The sequence below is a fragment of the Pseudophryne corroboree genome, chromosome 4, assembly GCF_028390025.1.
Source record: "Pseudophryne corroboree isolate aPseCor3 chromosome 4, aPseCor3.hap2, whole genome shotgun sequence".
Classification (NCBI taxonomy): domain Eukaryota; kingdom Metazoa; phylum Chordata; class Amphibia; order Anura; family Myobatrachidae; genus Pseudophryne; species Pseudophryne corroboree.
Window position 1 is genome coordinate 533,502,503 of NC_086447.1, and position 15,925 is coordinate 533,518,427.

Here is a 15,925-nt window from a genome sequence, read left to right on the forward strand (position 1 = left end):
CTGTCTATTTACGTGGGCGACTGCCGTGATGTTTTATCCCACTGGATCAATACCGGCTGACCTTGAAGCAGAGGTCTTGCTAAGCTTAGAGCATTATAAATTTACCCTTAGCTATATTTATGTGGAGAAAAGTCTCCAGACTTGATCACACTCCCTGGAAATTTTTTCCTTGTGTGACTGGTCCCCAGCCTCTCGGGCTGGCCTCCGTGGTCACCAACATCCAAAACTGAATGCCGAATCTGCGGCCCTCTAGAAGATGAGCACTCTGTAACCACCACAGGAGAGACACCCTTGTCCTTGGATATAGGGTTATCCGCTGATGCATCTGAAGATGCGATCCGGACCATTTGTCCAGCAGATCGCACTGAAAAGTTCTTGCATGAAATCTGCCGACTGGAATTGCTTCGAAGGAAGTCACCATTTTTTTTACCATGGCCCTTGTGCAATGATGCACTGATTTTAGGAGGTTCCTGACTAGCTCGGATAACTCCCTGGCTTTCTCTTCCGGGAGAAACACCTTTTTCTGGACTGTGTCCAGAATCATCCCTAAGCACAGGAGACTTGTTGTCGGGATCAGCTGCGATTTTGGAATATTTAGAATCCACCCCTGCTGTCAGCGTCTGAAACTGATAGTGACAGTTCTGTACCACGAACCTGAGGTACCCTTAGTGATAAGGGCAAATTTGGGACATGGAGGTAAGCATCCCTGATGTCTCGGGACACCATATAGTCCCCTTCTTCCCGGTTCGTTATCACTGCTCTGAGTGACTCCATCTTGATTTGAACCTTTGTAAGTGTTCAAATTTTTTTAGATTTAGAATAGGTCTCACCTAGCCTTCTGGCTTCAGTACCACAATATAGTGTGGAATAATACCCCTTTTCTTGTTGTAGGAGGGGTAATTTAATTATCACCTGCTGGGAATACAGCTCGTGAATTGTTTCCCATACTGCCTCCTTGTCGGAGGGAGACCTTGGTAAAGCAGACTTCAGGAGCCTGCGCAGGGGAAACGTCTCGACATTCCAATCTGTACCCCTGGGATACTACTTGTAGGATCCAGGGGTCCTGTACGGTCTCAGCGTCATGCTGAGAGCTTGTCAGAAGCGGTGGAACGCTTCTGTTCCTGGGAATGGGCTGCCTGCTGCAGTCTTCTTCCCTTTCCTCTATCCCTGGGCAGATATGACTCTTATAGGGACGAAAGGACTGAAGCTGAAAAGACGGTGTCTTTTTCTGCAGAGATGTGACTTAGGGTAAAAAACGGTGGATTTTCCAGCAGTTGCCGTGGCCACCAGGTCCGATGGACCGACCCCAAATAACTCCTCTTCCTTTATACGGCAATACACCTTTGTGCCGTTTGGAATCTGCATCACCTGACCACTGTCGTGTCCATAAACATCTTCTGGCAGATATGGACATCGCACTTACTCTTGATGCCAGAGTGCAAATATCCCTCTGTGCATCTCGCATATATAGAAATGCATCCTTTAAATGCTCTATAGTCAATAAAATACTGTCCCTGTCAAGGGTATCAATATTTTTAGTCAGGGAATCCGACCAAGCCACCCCAGCTCTGCACATCCAGGCTGAGGCGATCGCTGGTCGCAGTATAACACCAGTATGTGTGTATATACTTTTTATGATATTTTCCAGCCTCCTGTCAGCTGGCTCCTTGAGGACGGCCCTATCTATAGACGGTACCGCCACTTGTTCTGATAAGCGTGTGAGCGCCTTATCCACCCTAAGGGGTGTTTCCCAACGCGCCCTAACTTCTGGCGGGAAAGGGTATACCGCCTATATTTTCTATCGGGGGGAACCCACGCATCATCACACACTTCATTTAATTTATCTGATTCAGGAAAAACTACGGTAGTTTTTTCACATCCCACATAATACCCTCTTTTGTGGTACTTGTAGTATCAGAAATATGTAACACCTCCTTCATTGCCCTTAACGTGTGGCCCTAATAAGGAATACGTTTGTTTATTCACCGTCGACACTGGATTCAGTGTCCCTGTCTGTGTCTGTGTCGACCGACTAAAGTAAACGGGCGTTTTAAAACCCCTGACGGTGTTTTTGAGACGTCTGGACCGGTACTAATTGTTTGTCGGCCGTCTCATGTCGTCAACCGACCTTGCCGCGTGTTGACATTATCACGTAATTCCCTAAATAAGCCATCCATTCCGGTGTCGACTCCCTAGAGAGTGACATCACCATTACAGGCAATTGCTCCGCCTCCTCACCAACATCGTCCTCATACATGTCGACACACACGTACCGACACACAGCACACACACAGGGAATGCTCTGATAGAGGACAGGACCTACTAGCCCTTTGGAGAGACAGAGGGAGAGTTTGCCAGCACACACCAAAAACGCTATAATTATATAGGGACAACCTTATATAAGTGTTTTCCCTTATAGCATCTTTTTTATATATTTCTAACGCCAAATTAGTGCCCCCCCCTCTCTGTTTTAACCCTGTTTCTGTAGTGCAGTGCAGGGGAGAGCCTGGGAGCCTTCCCTCCAGCCTTTCTGTGAGGGAAAATGGCGCTGTGTGCTGAGGAGATAGGCCCCGCCCCTTTTTCGGTGGCCTCGTCTCCCGCTCTTAACGGATTCTGGCAGGGGTTAAATATCTCCATATAGCCCCCGGAGGCTATATGTGAGGTATTTTTAGCCAAAAATAGGTTTTCATTGCCTCCCAGGGCGCACCCCTTCCAGCGCCCTGCACCCTCAGTGACTGCCGTGTGAAGTGTGCTGAGAGGAAATGGCGCACAGCTGCAGTGCTGTGCGCTACCTTAAGAAGACTGAGGAGTCTTCATGCCGCCGATTCTGGACCTTCTTCTTGTTTCAGCATCTGCAAGGGGGCCGGCGGCGAGGCTCCGGTGACCATCCAGGCTGTACCTGTGATCGTCCCTCTGGAGCTAATGTCCAGTAGCCAAAGAAGCCAATCCATCCTGCACGCAGGTGAGTTCACTTCTTCTCCCCTAAGTCCCTCGTTGCAGTGATCCTGTTGCCAGCAGGACTCACTGTAAAATAAAAAACCTAAGCTAAACTTTTCTAAGCAGCTCTTTAGGAGAGCCACCTAGATTGCACCCTTCTCGGCCGGGCACAAAAATCTAACTGAGGCTTGGAGGAGGGTCATAGGGGGAGGAGCCAGTGCACACCACCTGATCCTAAAGCTTTACTTTTTGTGCCCTGTCTCCTGCGGAGCCGCTATTCCCCATGGTCCTTTCAGGAACCCCAGCATCCACTAGGACGATAGAGAAACCACTGGTTGATTTTTCTCCCCAAACATAATACCCTTTTTTGTGGTACCTGGATTAATGTCAGAAATGTGCAACACATTTTTCATTGCCGTAATCATGTAACAGGTGGCTCTGTTGGAATGTACACTAGTCTCATCGTCGTCGACACTGGAGTCAGTATCCGTGTCGACATCTGTGTCAGCCATCTGAGGTAGTGGGCGTTTTTGAGCCCCTGATGGCTTTTGAGACGCCTGGGCAGGCACGGGCTGAGAAGCCGGCTGTCCCACATCTGCTATGTCGTCAAACCTTTTATGTAAGGAGTTGACACTGTCGCGTAATTCCTTCCACATATCCATCCACTCAGGTGTCGACCCCGCAGGGGGTGACATCACATTTATCGGCACCTGCTCCGCCTCCACAGAAGCCTCCTCATCAAACATATCGACACAGCCGTACCGACACACCGCACACACACAGGGAATGCTCTGACTGAGGACAGGACCCCACAAAGTCCTTTGGGGAGACAGAGAGAGAGTATGCCAGCACACACCACAGCGCTATATAATGCAGGGAGTTACACTACACAAGTGATTTACCCTATAGCCGCTATATATATATATATATATATATATATATATATATAGTATTTGCGCCTAAATTTAGTGCCCCCCCTCTCTTTTTTACCCTATTGAGCCTGGAAACTGCAGGGGAGAGCCTGGGGAGCGTCCTTCCAGCGGAGCTGTGAGAGGAAATGGCGCCAGTGTGCTGAGGGAGATAACCCCGCCCCTTTTTCAGCGGACTTCTCCCGCTTTTATAATAATAATGTGGCAGGGGTATTTTACACATATATAGCTTCTTAGGCTATATTATGTGTGATTAGCCACTTTAAGGTACTCTAATTGCTGCCCAGGGCGCCCCCCCCCCAGCGCCCTGCACCCATCAGTGACCGGAGTATGTGGTGTGCACAGGGAGCAATGGCGCACAGCTGCAGTGCTGTGCGCTACCTTAATGAAGACCGGAGTCTTCAGCCGCCGATTTCCGTGAAGATCTTCATGCTTCTGGCTCTACAAGGGGGACGGCGGCGCGGCTCCGGGACCGGACGACCGAGGCTGGGCCTGTGTTCGATCCCTCTGGAGCTAATGGTGTCCAGTAGCCTAGAAGCCCAAGCTAGCTGCAAGCAGGTAGGTTCGCTTCTCTCCCCTAAGTCCCTCGTTGCAGTGAGTCTGTTGCCAGCAGATCTCACTGAAAATAAAAAACCTAATAAATACTTTCTTTACTAGAAGCTCAGGAGAGCCCCTAGTGTGCAACCAGCTCGAGCCGGGCACAGATTCTAACTGAGGTCTGGAGGAGGGGCATAGAGGGAGGAGCCAGTGCACACCAGGTAGTCCTAATTCTTTCTTAGAGTGCCCAGTCTCGTTCGGAGCCCGCTATTCCCCATGTTCTTTACGGAGTTCCCAGCATCCACTAGGATGTCAGAGAAATAAAAGTTTTTAATAAGGAATCTATTAGCGCTTTCTGTTCTTTTTTCTTTTTCTCCTAGCATAAACCTGCTACAGTACGTGTCACTCCAGTACCCTGAATCGTACAGGCCTATGGGCCTAACTACTATAGTAGGGAACCTATATAGGCAAACAAAGCAAAGGCTAACCATTGAGCAGCAGCTTGCAGCATACAGGAGTACCTGCTTGACAGATAAACAAGTACAAACAAGTAGAATAACAAGACTGTTTGTTCTTGAAATTACAGATGCAGCCATTACCATTTACAACATACAGCAATAGACTAACATGGTAGCCTTAACAGTGTACAGTATGTATTAAGGTGCATACACACTTGCCGATAAAAATGAACGACGTCACTCATTCACTTTCTTGGCAAGTGTCTATGCCGGCGACGACCGCCGATGCGCCACTGTCACCTCTATTGCTAGCAACATTCTGAGGCATGTTGGCCAGGGCAGTGCCAGCCCCCACCCCCAACAGTAGCGGAGGTGTATTTGCACGGTCCATGCAGAGGACTGTCTGGAGCTGATGTGGAGGGCTGGAGAATTAGATCCAAGTAGCACTGTCAGGGCGGCTCTGCCATGCCTGGCAGTGGCAGAAGCAGATAGCAGCTGGCAGTAAACGCTGCCCTGCAATTTCACTAGTGTTGAGATAGCAGGTACAAGATAGGGCATCTGGAATAGCCAGTGCAATGACCTAACCGCGCTGGCAGGCACCCGCAGCTAAGGAGCCCACAATGGGGGTATACTCACCGCTGCCTACGACATCCGGTGTGCGGGAGGCCGCGGGACCAGACAGCAGCTTTTCAATAAGCTGTATTGCGTCCCCAGGGTCCATTGATCCTGTGGCCAGAGACCTGGAAACAAGCTCTTCCCTGTTGCAGACAGAACTGTAGCAGCAGAATACAGCCTGCCTGTTAAAGTCTTCAGTGAAGATCAAGCAAAAGAAATAAAATAAAATTTAAAAAGGGCTGGAGACAGCCCTTGCAGCACCTGGCTCTCTTGAGGCGCTAATCTAAACTGGGCTTGGGAGATAGAGGGGGTATTGTCAGCTACACTTCCTGAAAAGAAAAAAAAATTAAAGTGCCAGGCTCCAGAGAACTAAAAAACCATGTTGTCTTTTGTTGGAATTATGTTAATAATATAACCTGTGATTTAAAAATGTAAAGTTCCAAAAGAAAAGTAAGAAATTAAGGGGTCAAATCAATTAGGGGTGATGTAACCTTGCTATGGGATCAGTACGCGATACCGCGGGACGGAATCCCGGCGGTCGGAATACAGACACCGGGATCCCGACCGGCACAATCCCGACAGGGGGGCGAGCGCAACGCAGCCCCTTGCAGGCTCGCTGTGCTTGCCACGCTGCGGGCCCGGTGCCTCGCTACGCTCGGCACACTAATTTATTCTCCCTCTATGGGTGGCGTGGACACCCACAGAGGGAGAATATGTCGGGATTGTGCCGGTCGGGATCCCGGTGTCAGTATTCCGACCGCCGGGATCTTGACCGCATCCCCTTGCTATATGCCACACTTACGGTACTGCTGGATTTACATTCACAGAAAAATAGGGCTGTGTACGAAAGTCCAGGGCGAGATCGGGCTAGAAGAGAGGCGATTCCTGCTGCTTTTGCTTGCGTTAATGCAGCGTTGCAACGGCAACTTGATCCCTAACTGAATTAACTGCTATGAGTGCATATATGACAAAATAAGGCACAGGGGTTTTAGTATAATTTTATACATACTAAAAGAGACCCCTGATGATTTAGAACAGTAATGGACAACCTTCTCGATTTGGGGGCCATTGTCACATACTTACAACTATCAGTGGCGTCATGATGGGAGTGCGGCTCGCACCCAGGTGTCACCCTTCAATGGGGTGACACCAAAAAGAGCTGCAAACCCGCACCTCCATCTCATCCACGTCTGCACCCACACTCACTCCCAGGCACCAAGTAATTCAGACACCCGCCTGGCCTGCTTGTGATCACTGCCGTGGCGCCGCCGGGTCCGTACTGCCGCAATCTCTATACACCAGCACCGCAGGCCATTCTGGGAAGGAGAATGTGAGGAGACTTGAGTCAAGTGCACGGCGCCCACGTGGGGTGCGCCCGGCTCTCGTCTTTGCAGCTAGCGGTGCTCTCATCCCTTCCTGACACCGCCGGGCGCACACAGAAGATGAACCCGGATCTCGTCCCTGCCGCTGAAGGAGCACCGCCGGGCGCTTGGTTCCTGTACCTGCTGCCGCTAGTAGGCTTTAAAATTAAATGACAATCTCCAGTATCTCCCCCTCCCACCCTGTGTCCTCTCTCACCCAGCATCTCTCAATCCCCAGTATGTCCCTCTCCCTCCCAGCATCTCTCAATCCCTCAGTATGTCCCTCTCCCACCCTGCGTCCCAATCCCCACCCACTGTCCCAATCCCCAGTATGTCCCTCTCCCACCCTGCATCCTCTCCCTCCCAGCAACTCTCAATCCCCAGTATGTCCCTCTCCCACCCTGCGTCCCAATCCCCACCCAGCGTCCCAATCTCCAGTATGTCCCTCTCCCACCCAGCGTCACAATCTCCAGTTTGTCCCTCTCCTACCCCGCGTCCCAATCTCCATTATGTCCCTCTCCCACCCAGTGTCCCAATCTCCAGTATGTACCTCTCCCACCCAGTGTCCCAAACTCCAGTATGTCCCTCTCCCACCCAGCGTCCCAATCTCCAGTATGTTCCTCTCCCACTCTGCGTCCTCTCCCACCCAGTGTCCCAAACTCCAGTATGTCCCTCTACCACCCAGCGTCCCAATCTCCAGTATGTCCTTCTCCCACCCAGCATCCTCTTCCACCCAGTGTTTGTTAGTAGTTTGTCACTACTATTGCCACTACATTCAGTGATTTATGATTTACAAGTAAAACTAGTGTAAAAACATAACTAAGGAATCCGTGTGGTGTGATACAGTAGGAGGTCCATGGGGGAAGGGGGCGTGACACCATGAGTTACCACACCGGGTGACACCAACCCTAGTGACGCCTCTGACAACTATGTTGATAACGTGCAAAATATATGACTTTAATAATAGGCATGGCTAAAGGAGTGTGGTTTTACATAGCAATATTGTGTGATTACCTTATTTTCCATACAGCAAACTCATTTACCATGACGGCCTGTTCTGGTACCCCAATGAAATATGTTTTATTCTTACAATCCCTTTACAATGCCGACATCCTTCTGAATCTTCTATCAGCAGCATTATCCTTGTCCTCTCAAGAAGTCAGTGTTTTTATCAGGAGCTATTTATACAGATGATTGAAGCTCTGCTTAACAGGTTCCTCTAGAAGCAATAGCGTAGCAAGGAATTCTCTCTATTGCTAATTTGCCTTTATGTCACACTCACAGCACCTGTAAATGCTATAAACTCTAGCAGCACATTAGCAACAAATTTCCAGGATGCTGTAAAAACAAAGTTCAAGTGACATATAACCCTCCACAAAATAATACCCCTTTTCCACTGTAGCACGGGTCGCAGCCGTGTCGCCTGACACGGCTGCGACCCGTGCTACAGCCCCCTTTCCCACAGCGCTCACCAACCCGGCATATTGCCGGGTTGGTGACGCTGCTAGTGATGCAGCAGGGGCGGCGCTGGGAGATCACATGATCTCCCAGCTCCGCCCTCCCATACACTGTGAACGGGAGCCGTGTCGCCTCGACATGACTCCCGTTCACACTACACAGCCTACCGGGTTGACCACGTGTTCAACCCGGCAAGCTACCTGGGTAGGATTCCCAGGGGGACCCTTTTCCACTAGGGAAAAACACGGGTAAATGCGCGCCCCCGCGCATTTACCCGTGTTTTAAAAGCTAGTGGAAAAGGGGTATTAGTAATACAAAAAATGCAACATACCTGAAATCACATGCTGTGCATAATTCAGCTCCTCCCCCTAGTGCCTTTCCTTGAATTACTGCTACACTAATGAGTGGTAATCTAAAAATAAAAAAAGCATAGAAACTGTATTTTTTACATATTAGGGCACATGAAATTAAGCACACATATAAGTGAAGGAAATTTGTATACAATTTTGCAGCTAAGCACAAACATTAAATTAGTAAATCTATCATCTACAGTATCAAAAAAAGACATGGAGTTGATTTAATAATAATAAGCTTACAGTTAAACAATATGCATTACTTGATCAATTTATTTTCTCTGAACATTTGAGTATTATCCCTCATGCATCTAGTAGTAATGTGTTAATTATTTCATATTCTAGCAAAGTCTAACAATCTCATCTTTTATTACATTGTCTTCATCTTCAGTATACAATCCGCTGCCTGTCATTAACTCCACTATGGTGCTAACACTATGGGGCTCAGTGAGCAGTACCTCTGCAGCCTTGTCAGTGTGTTCTGCATTAACATGCACATCATCATCCCATCCTATGGACACAACAAAAGCAAAGTTGTAACATACAGTATGTATACCACTCGGTTTCAGAGTCAATGAAGCACATATAATAAAATCAATGATTATCGCACACTTACCTGTGGATTAGAAATGGCTTTAACAGCATTCAAATCTGCCCCAGAGCAGAATGTGTTCTCTGCACCATAAACAAGGAGTCCTTTCCCTTCCTGCCAGTTCTCCAGATCTCTAATGCGCTCAGCTAATTCTATCATCATTCGTCCTGTGATACAATTTCAGTCTGGGTTAGAGAAACCTAAAACCATTTGGCGGTAGCAAGAGAACATTTATGGAGGACCGAAAGTCATTAATACCCCTTTCACACATACTGTACGTGGAAATCTTGGGTTTTTGTACATAAACGCAACCCAGTATTTGTGTGTAAAAGCAAACGTCCCGGGTCCATGACCCTGCTCCTGACCACAGAGTCACAGAGCTGAGACCAGGGAATTTGCCCGCTTGCTAGAACCGGCAAATTCCTGCAACGTCATATGATTACAAAGTGAAGTGAGAATGTGCAAAAGGTCTCTTTAACCTTTGATAAAACAGAAATATGTGGAACTACATATTCATCCAGCAACTCATAAACATGCTTATGTTACCTTCTTTTCTGCAATATCAATTAGGGTATAAATTAAATCAGTGAGAAGTTATATATAGCTGTGCAAGTTGCAGAAGGCCACACTTGTTGAATGGCCCTAGGCCTAGAGAGCATAAGACCTTCCCTAGGCAGTTGTGTTCCACATCTTAGCTAAATGCATGTCAAATGATGTGTTTAACAGTGTGGAGATTGGTGTTTTTGTCTCTGCAGGTGTGATTAACTGCAGAGATATGCATAGGTTAAATTGCTGTATGTTGTTTTAGTAATAAGGCTTATAGGTTTAAAAAGTATAATTTTCACACACACAAAATGGCTGATGACAGCAAGTCTGAGTTTTCACATAAACAGATGAGCTAACTGAGATAGTATGTAACTGCAATAAGCAGAAATAAGGGCCAAACAGACGACCATGTCCGATTTTCGCATGGGAACAAGAAAGATAATGCAGAAATATGTTAATATATATGTATTAGGCATAGATGGCCAATGAAGACTTAGGGTTGTATTCAATAACTGTCAGAAGCTGCCGTCTTGTCGGAAAGACGGCAGCTTCCGACAGGTTTAGGTCGAAACGGGTTCCGACCTATTCAAGAGGCTGGACGGGTACTGCTGTGGTATGGGAAGCAAAGCTTACAGGTTTCCCGGTGTTGGCACTAGCACAACGCACAGCGCCAGCAGCCAGCACAGCACGCCGGGGGGAAGCTGGGTCCCACTGTCCGGCACTCACACAGCTCGCCTCTGCGGACAGCAGCGGACAGCAGCACAGGGAGCCGGGGGGCGCTGCGCCCAAACTGACACGGAGCAGAGAGAGCGCCCGCCGCACCGCAGCTCTGCCGGGTAAGAGCTGCACCTGTACTGCCCAGGCTCTGGCGGCTGCAGCTATGAGTAACAGACGGGCACATCTGGGAGGCATATTGTTGTGAACGGCCAAATCCTGTCAGATTTGGCCGTTCATTGAATAGTGCTTGTCGGAAAGGATCCGACATCAGTTGAATATACCCCTTAATATGTATGAAAATTAATTGGATGTATAAACAAAAATAAGATTTTACTTACCGGTAAATCTATTTCTCGTAGTCCGTAGTGGATGCTGGGGACTCCGTAAGGACCATGGGGAATAGACGGGCTCCGCAGGAGACAGGGCACTTTAAGAAAGAATTTGGATACTGGTGTGCTCTGGCTCCTCCCTCTATGTCCCTCCTCCAGACCTCAGTTAGAGAAACTGTGCCCGGAAGAGCTGACAGTACAAGGAAAGGATTTTGGAATCCAGGGTAAGACTCATACCAGTCACACCAATCACACCGTATAACTTGTGATAAACTTACCCAGTTAACAGTATGAACAACAACGGAGCATCAGATCAACCCTGATGCAACCAAACATAACCCTTATTTAAGCAATAACTATATACAAGTATTGCAGAAGAAGTCCGCACTTGGGACGGGCGCCCAGCATCCACTACGGACTACGAGAAATAGATTTACCGGTAAGTAAAATCTTATTTTCTCTAACGTCCTAGTGGATGATGAGGTCTCCGTAAGGACCATGGGGATTATACCAAAGCTCCCAAACGGGCGGGAGAGTGCGGATGACTCTGCAGCACCGAATGAGCAAACACAAGGTCCTCCTCAGCCAGGGTATCAAACTTGTAGAATTTTGCAAAAGTGTTTGAACCCGACCAAGTAGCTGCTCGGCAAAGCTGTAATGCCGAGACCCCTCGGGCAGCCGCCCAAGAAGAGCCCACCTTCCTTGTGGAATGGGCTTTTACTGATTTTGGAGGCGGCAATCCAGCCGCAGAATGAGCCTGCTGAATCGTGTTACAGATCCAGCGAGCAATAGTTTGCTTTGAAGCAGGAGCACCCAGCTTGTTGGATGCATACAGGATAAATAGCGACTCAGTTTTCCTGACTCTAGCCGTTCTGGCTACATAAACCTTCAAAGCCCTGACCACATCTAGTAATTTGGAATCCTCCAAATCACGAGTAGCCACAGGCACCACAATAGGTTGGTTCATATGAAAGGATGACACCACTTTTGGCAGAAATTGTGGACGGGTCCGCAATTCTGCCCTGTCCATATGGAAAACCAGATAGGGGCTTTTATGTGACAAAGCCGCTAATTCTGACACACGCCTAGCTGACGCCAAGGCTAATAGCATGACTACCTTCCACGTGAGAAATTTTAACTCCACGGTTTTGAGTGGCTCAAACCAGTGTGACTTCAGGAAACTCAACACCACGTTAAGATCCCAAGGTGCCACTGGAGGCACAAAAGGGGGCTGAATATGCAGCACTCCCTTTACAAACGTCTGGACTTCAGGAAGAGAAGCCAGTTCTTTTTGAAAGAAAATGGATAGAGCCGAAATCTGGACCTTAATGGAACCCAATTTCAGGCCCAAAGTCACTCCAGACTGTAGGAAGTGAAGGAAACGGCCCAGCTGAAATTCCTCCGTAGGGGCATTCCTGGCCTCACACCAAGCAACATATTTTCGCCATATACGGTGATAATGTTTAGCCGTCACGTCCTTCCTAGCCTTAATCAGCGTAGGAATAACCTCATCCGGAATGCCTTTTTCTGCTAGGATCCGGCGTTCAACCGCCATGCCGTCAAACGCAGCCGCGGTAAGTCTTGGAACAGACAGGGCCCCTGTTGCAGCAAGTCCTGTCTTAGAGGTAGAGGCCATGGGTCCTCTGTGAGCATTTCTTGCAGATCCGGATACCAAGTCCTTCTTGGCCAATCCGGAACAATGAGTATTGTTCTCACTCCTCTTTTTCTTATGATTCTCAGCACCTTTGGTATGAGAGGAAGAGGAGGAAATACATAAACCGACTGGAACACCCACGGTGTCACTAGTGCGTCTACAGCTATCGCCTGAGGGTCTCTTGACCTGGCGCAATATCTCTGTAGCTTTTTGTTGAGGCGGGATGCCATCATGTCCACCTGTGGCAGTTCCCACCGCCTTGCAATATGCGCGAAGACTTCTTGATGAAGTCCCCACTCTCCCGGGTGGAGGTCGTGCCTGCTGAGGAAGTCTGCTTCCCAGTTGTCCACTCCTGGAATGAACACTGCTGACAGTGCTCTTACGTGATTCTCCGCCCAGCGAAGAATTCTGGTGGCTTCCGCCATCGCCACCCTGCTCCTTGTGCCGCCTTGGCGGTTTACATGAGCCACTGCGGTGATGTTGTCTGACTGAATCAGCACCGATTGGTAGCGAAGCAGGGTCTCCGCTTGACTTAGGGCGTTGTATATGGCCCTTAGTTCCAGGATATTGATGTGAAGGCAAGTCTCCTGACTTGACCACAGACCTTGGAAATTTCTTCCCTGTGTGACTGCCCCCCACCCTCGGAGGCTTGCATCCATGGTCACCAGGACCCAGTCCTGAATGCCGAATCTGCGGCCCTCTAGAAGGTGAGCACTCTGCAGCCACCACAGGAGAGACACCCTGGCCCTGGGGGATAGGGTGATCAGCCGATGCATCTGTAGATGTGATCCGGACCACTTGTCCAACAGATCCCATTGAAAGGTCCTCGCATGGAACCTGCCGAAGGGAATGGCCTCGTATGATGCCACCATCTTTCCCAGGACTCGCGTGCAGTGATGCACCGACACCTGTTTTGGTTTTAATAGGTCTCTGACCAGTGTCATGAGCTCCTGAGCCTTCTCCATCGGGAGATAGTCCCTCTTCTGGTCTGTGTCCAGAATCATGCCCAGGAAGGGCAGACGAGTCGTAGGAATCAACTGCGACTTTGGGATATTTAGAATCCAGCCGTGCTGTTGTAACACTTCCCGAGAGCGTGCTACGCTGATCAGCAACTGCTCTCTGGACCTCGCCTTTATGAGGAGATCGTCCAAGTATGGGATAATTGTGACCCCTTGCTTTCGCAGGAGCACCATAATTTCCGCCATTACCTTGGTAAATATTCTCGGTGCCGTGGAGAGACCAAAAGGCAACGTCTGGAATTGGTAATGACAATCCTGTACCACAAATCTGAGGTACGCCTGATGAGGTGGATAAATGGGGACATGAAGGTATGCATCCTTTATGTCCAGAGACACCATAAAATCCCCCCCTTCCAGGCTTGCGATGAACGCTCTGAGCGATTCCATCTTGAACTTGAACCTTTTCAGGTATATGTTCAGGGATTTTAAATTTAATATGGGTCTGACCGAACCGTCCGGTTTCGGTACCACAAACATGGTCGAATAATAACCCTTTCCTTGTTGAAGGAGGGGAACCTTGACCACCACCCGTTGAAGATACAATTTGTGAATTGCAGCTAACACTATTTCTCTCTCTAAGGAGAAAGCTGGCAGGGCCGATTTGAGGTATCGGTGAGGGGGCATCTCTTCGAATTCCAGCTTGTATCCCTGAGACACAATCTCTATCGCCCAGGGATCCACCTGGGAGTGAACCCACTTGTGGCTGAAATTTCGGAGATGCGCCCCCACCGGGCCTAGCTCCGCCTGTGGAGCCCCAGCGTCATGCGGTGGATTTAGTGGAAGCCGGGGAGGACTTCTGTTCCTGGGAACTAGCTGTGTTGTGCAGCTTCTTTCCTCTGCCCCTGCCTCTGGCAAGAAAGGACGCACCTCGGACTTTCTTGCCTTTTTGTGATCGAAAGGACTGCATTTGGTAATACGGTGCTTTCTTAGGTTGTGAGGGAACATATGGCAAAAAATTTGACTTTCCTTGTAAGGTAAAACCTCCATGTGCCTTTTTGAGTCGGCATCGCCTGTCCATTGCCAAATCCACAGGACCCTTCTGGCAGAAATCGACATTGCATTTATTCTAGAGCCCAGAAGGCTAATGTCTCTTTGAGCATCTCTCATATATAGGACAGCGTCTTTTACATGCCCCAGGGTCATTAATATAGTATCCAAGGTATCAAGTTCCTCAGATAAGGTATCCGTCCATGCTGCTACAGCACTACACACCCATGCCGACGCAATTGCCGGCCTTAGTAAGGTACCTGAATGTATATAAATGGACTTCAGGGTACCCTCTTGCTTTCATTCCGCAGCATCTTTTAGGGTGGCCGTATCCTGTGACGGCAGGGCTACCCTTTTGGATAAGCGTGTGAGAGCTTTGTCCACCCTAGGGGAGGATTCCCAGCGTAACCTGTCCGTTGGCGGGAAAGGATACGCCATAAGCATCCGTTTGGAAATCTGCAGTTTTTTATCTGGAGATTCCCAAGCCTTTTCACATAACTCATTTAGCTCATGTGAAGGGGGAAAGGTCACCACCTGCCTTTCCCCCCCCATACATATGAACCCTCTTGTCAGGGACTGGGGTTTCCTCTGTGATGTGCAATACATCCTTTATCGCTATAATCATATAACGGATGGCTTTAGCCAATTTAGGCTGTAACTTTGCATCATCGCCATCGACACTGGAGTCAGAATCCGTGTCGATATCTGTGTCAACAATTTGGGATAGTGGGCGCTTCTGAGACCCTGACGGCCTCTGCGACATAGGATCAGGCATGGGCTGAGACCCCGACATTCCTAAGGCTTCAGCTTTATCCAACCTTTTATGCAAGGAAGTAACATTATCATTTAAAACCTTCCACATATCCATCCAATCGGGTATCGCCGCCGTCGGCGGCGACCCCACATTCATTTGCTCCCGCTCTGCTTCCACATAGCCTTCCTCGTCAAACATGTCGACACAAGCGTACCGACACACACACACACACACACACACACACACACACACACACACACACACACACACACACAGGGGATGCTCTTTTTGAAGACAGTTCCCCCACAAGGCCTTTTGGAGAGACAGAGTATGCCAGCACACACCCCAGCGCTATATGTCCCAGGAATCACACAGTAACTTAGTGTTAACCCAGTAGCTGCTGTATATAATGTTTTTGCGCCTAATTTATGTGCCCCCCCTCTCTTTGTACCCTCTTCTACCATGTTTCTGCAGGGGAGAGCCTGGGGAGCTTCCTCTCAGCGGAGCTGTGGAGAGAAAATGGCGCTGGTGAGTGCTGAGGAAGAAGCCCCGCCCCCTCAGCGGCGGGCTTCTGTCCCGCGTTTCTGTGTAAAATTATGCCCAACTGTATATATGCCCAACTTTTGCCAAGAGGTCTCTAATTGCTGCCCAGGGCGCCCCCCCCTGCGTCCTGTACCCT

The 15,925-nt window shown here is 49.0% G+C and overlaps 1 protein-coding gene across 3 annotated transcripts in view; it reads right to left on the reverse strand.

Moving 5' to 3' along the window:
- ECHDC1 (ethylmalonyl-CoA decarboxylase 1) overlaps positions 1 to 15,925 on the reverse strand; it is a 173,364-nt gene that overhangs the window by 54,702 nt on the left and 102,737 nt on the right. For all 3 annotated transcript variants that reach the window (XM_063917300.1, XM_063917299.1, XM_063917301.1), the window contains 3 exons: positions 9,265 to 9,407; positions 9,107 to 9,159; positions 8,627 to 8,707 (listed from right to left, as the gene is read on the reverse strand). In XM_063917300.1, the coding sequence (XP_063773370.1) occupies positions 8,627 to 8,707; positions 9,107 to 9,159; positions 9,265 to 9,407 (277 nt within the window). The remainder of the gene's footprint in view (positions 1 to 8,626; positions 8,708 to 9,106; positions 9,160 to 9,264; positions 9,408 to 15,925) is intronic.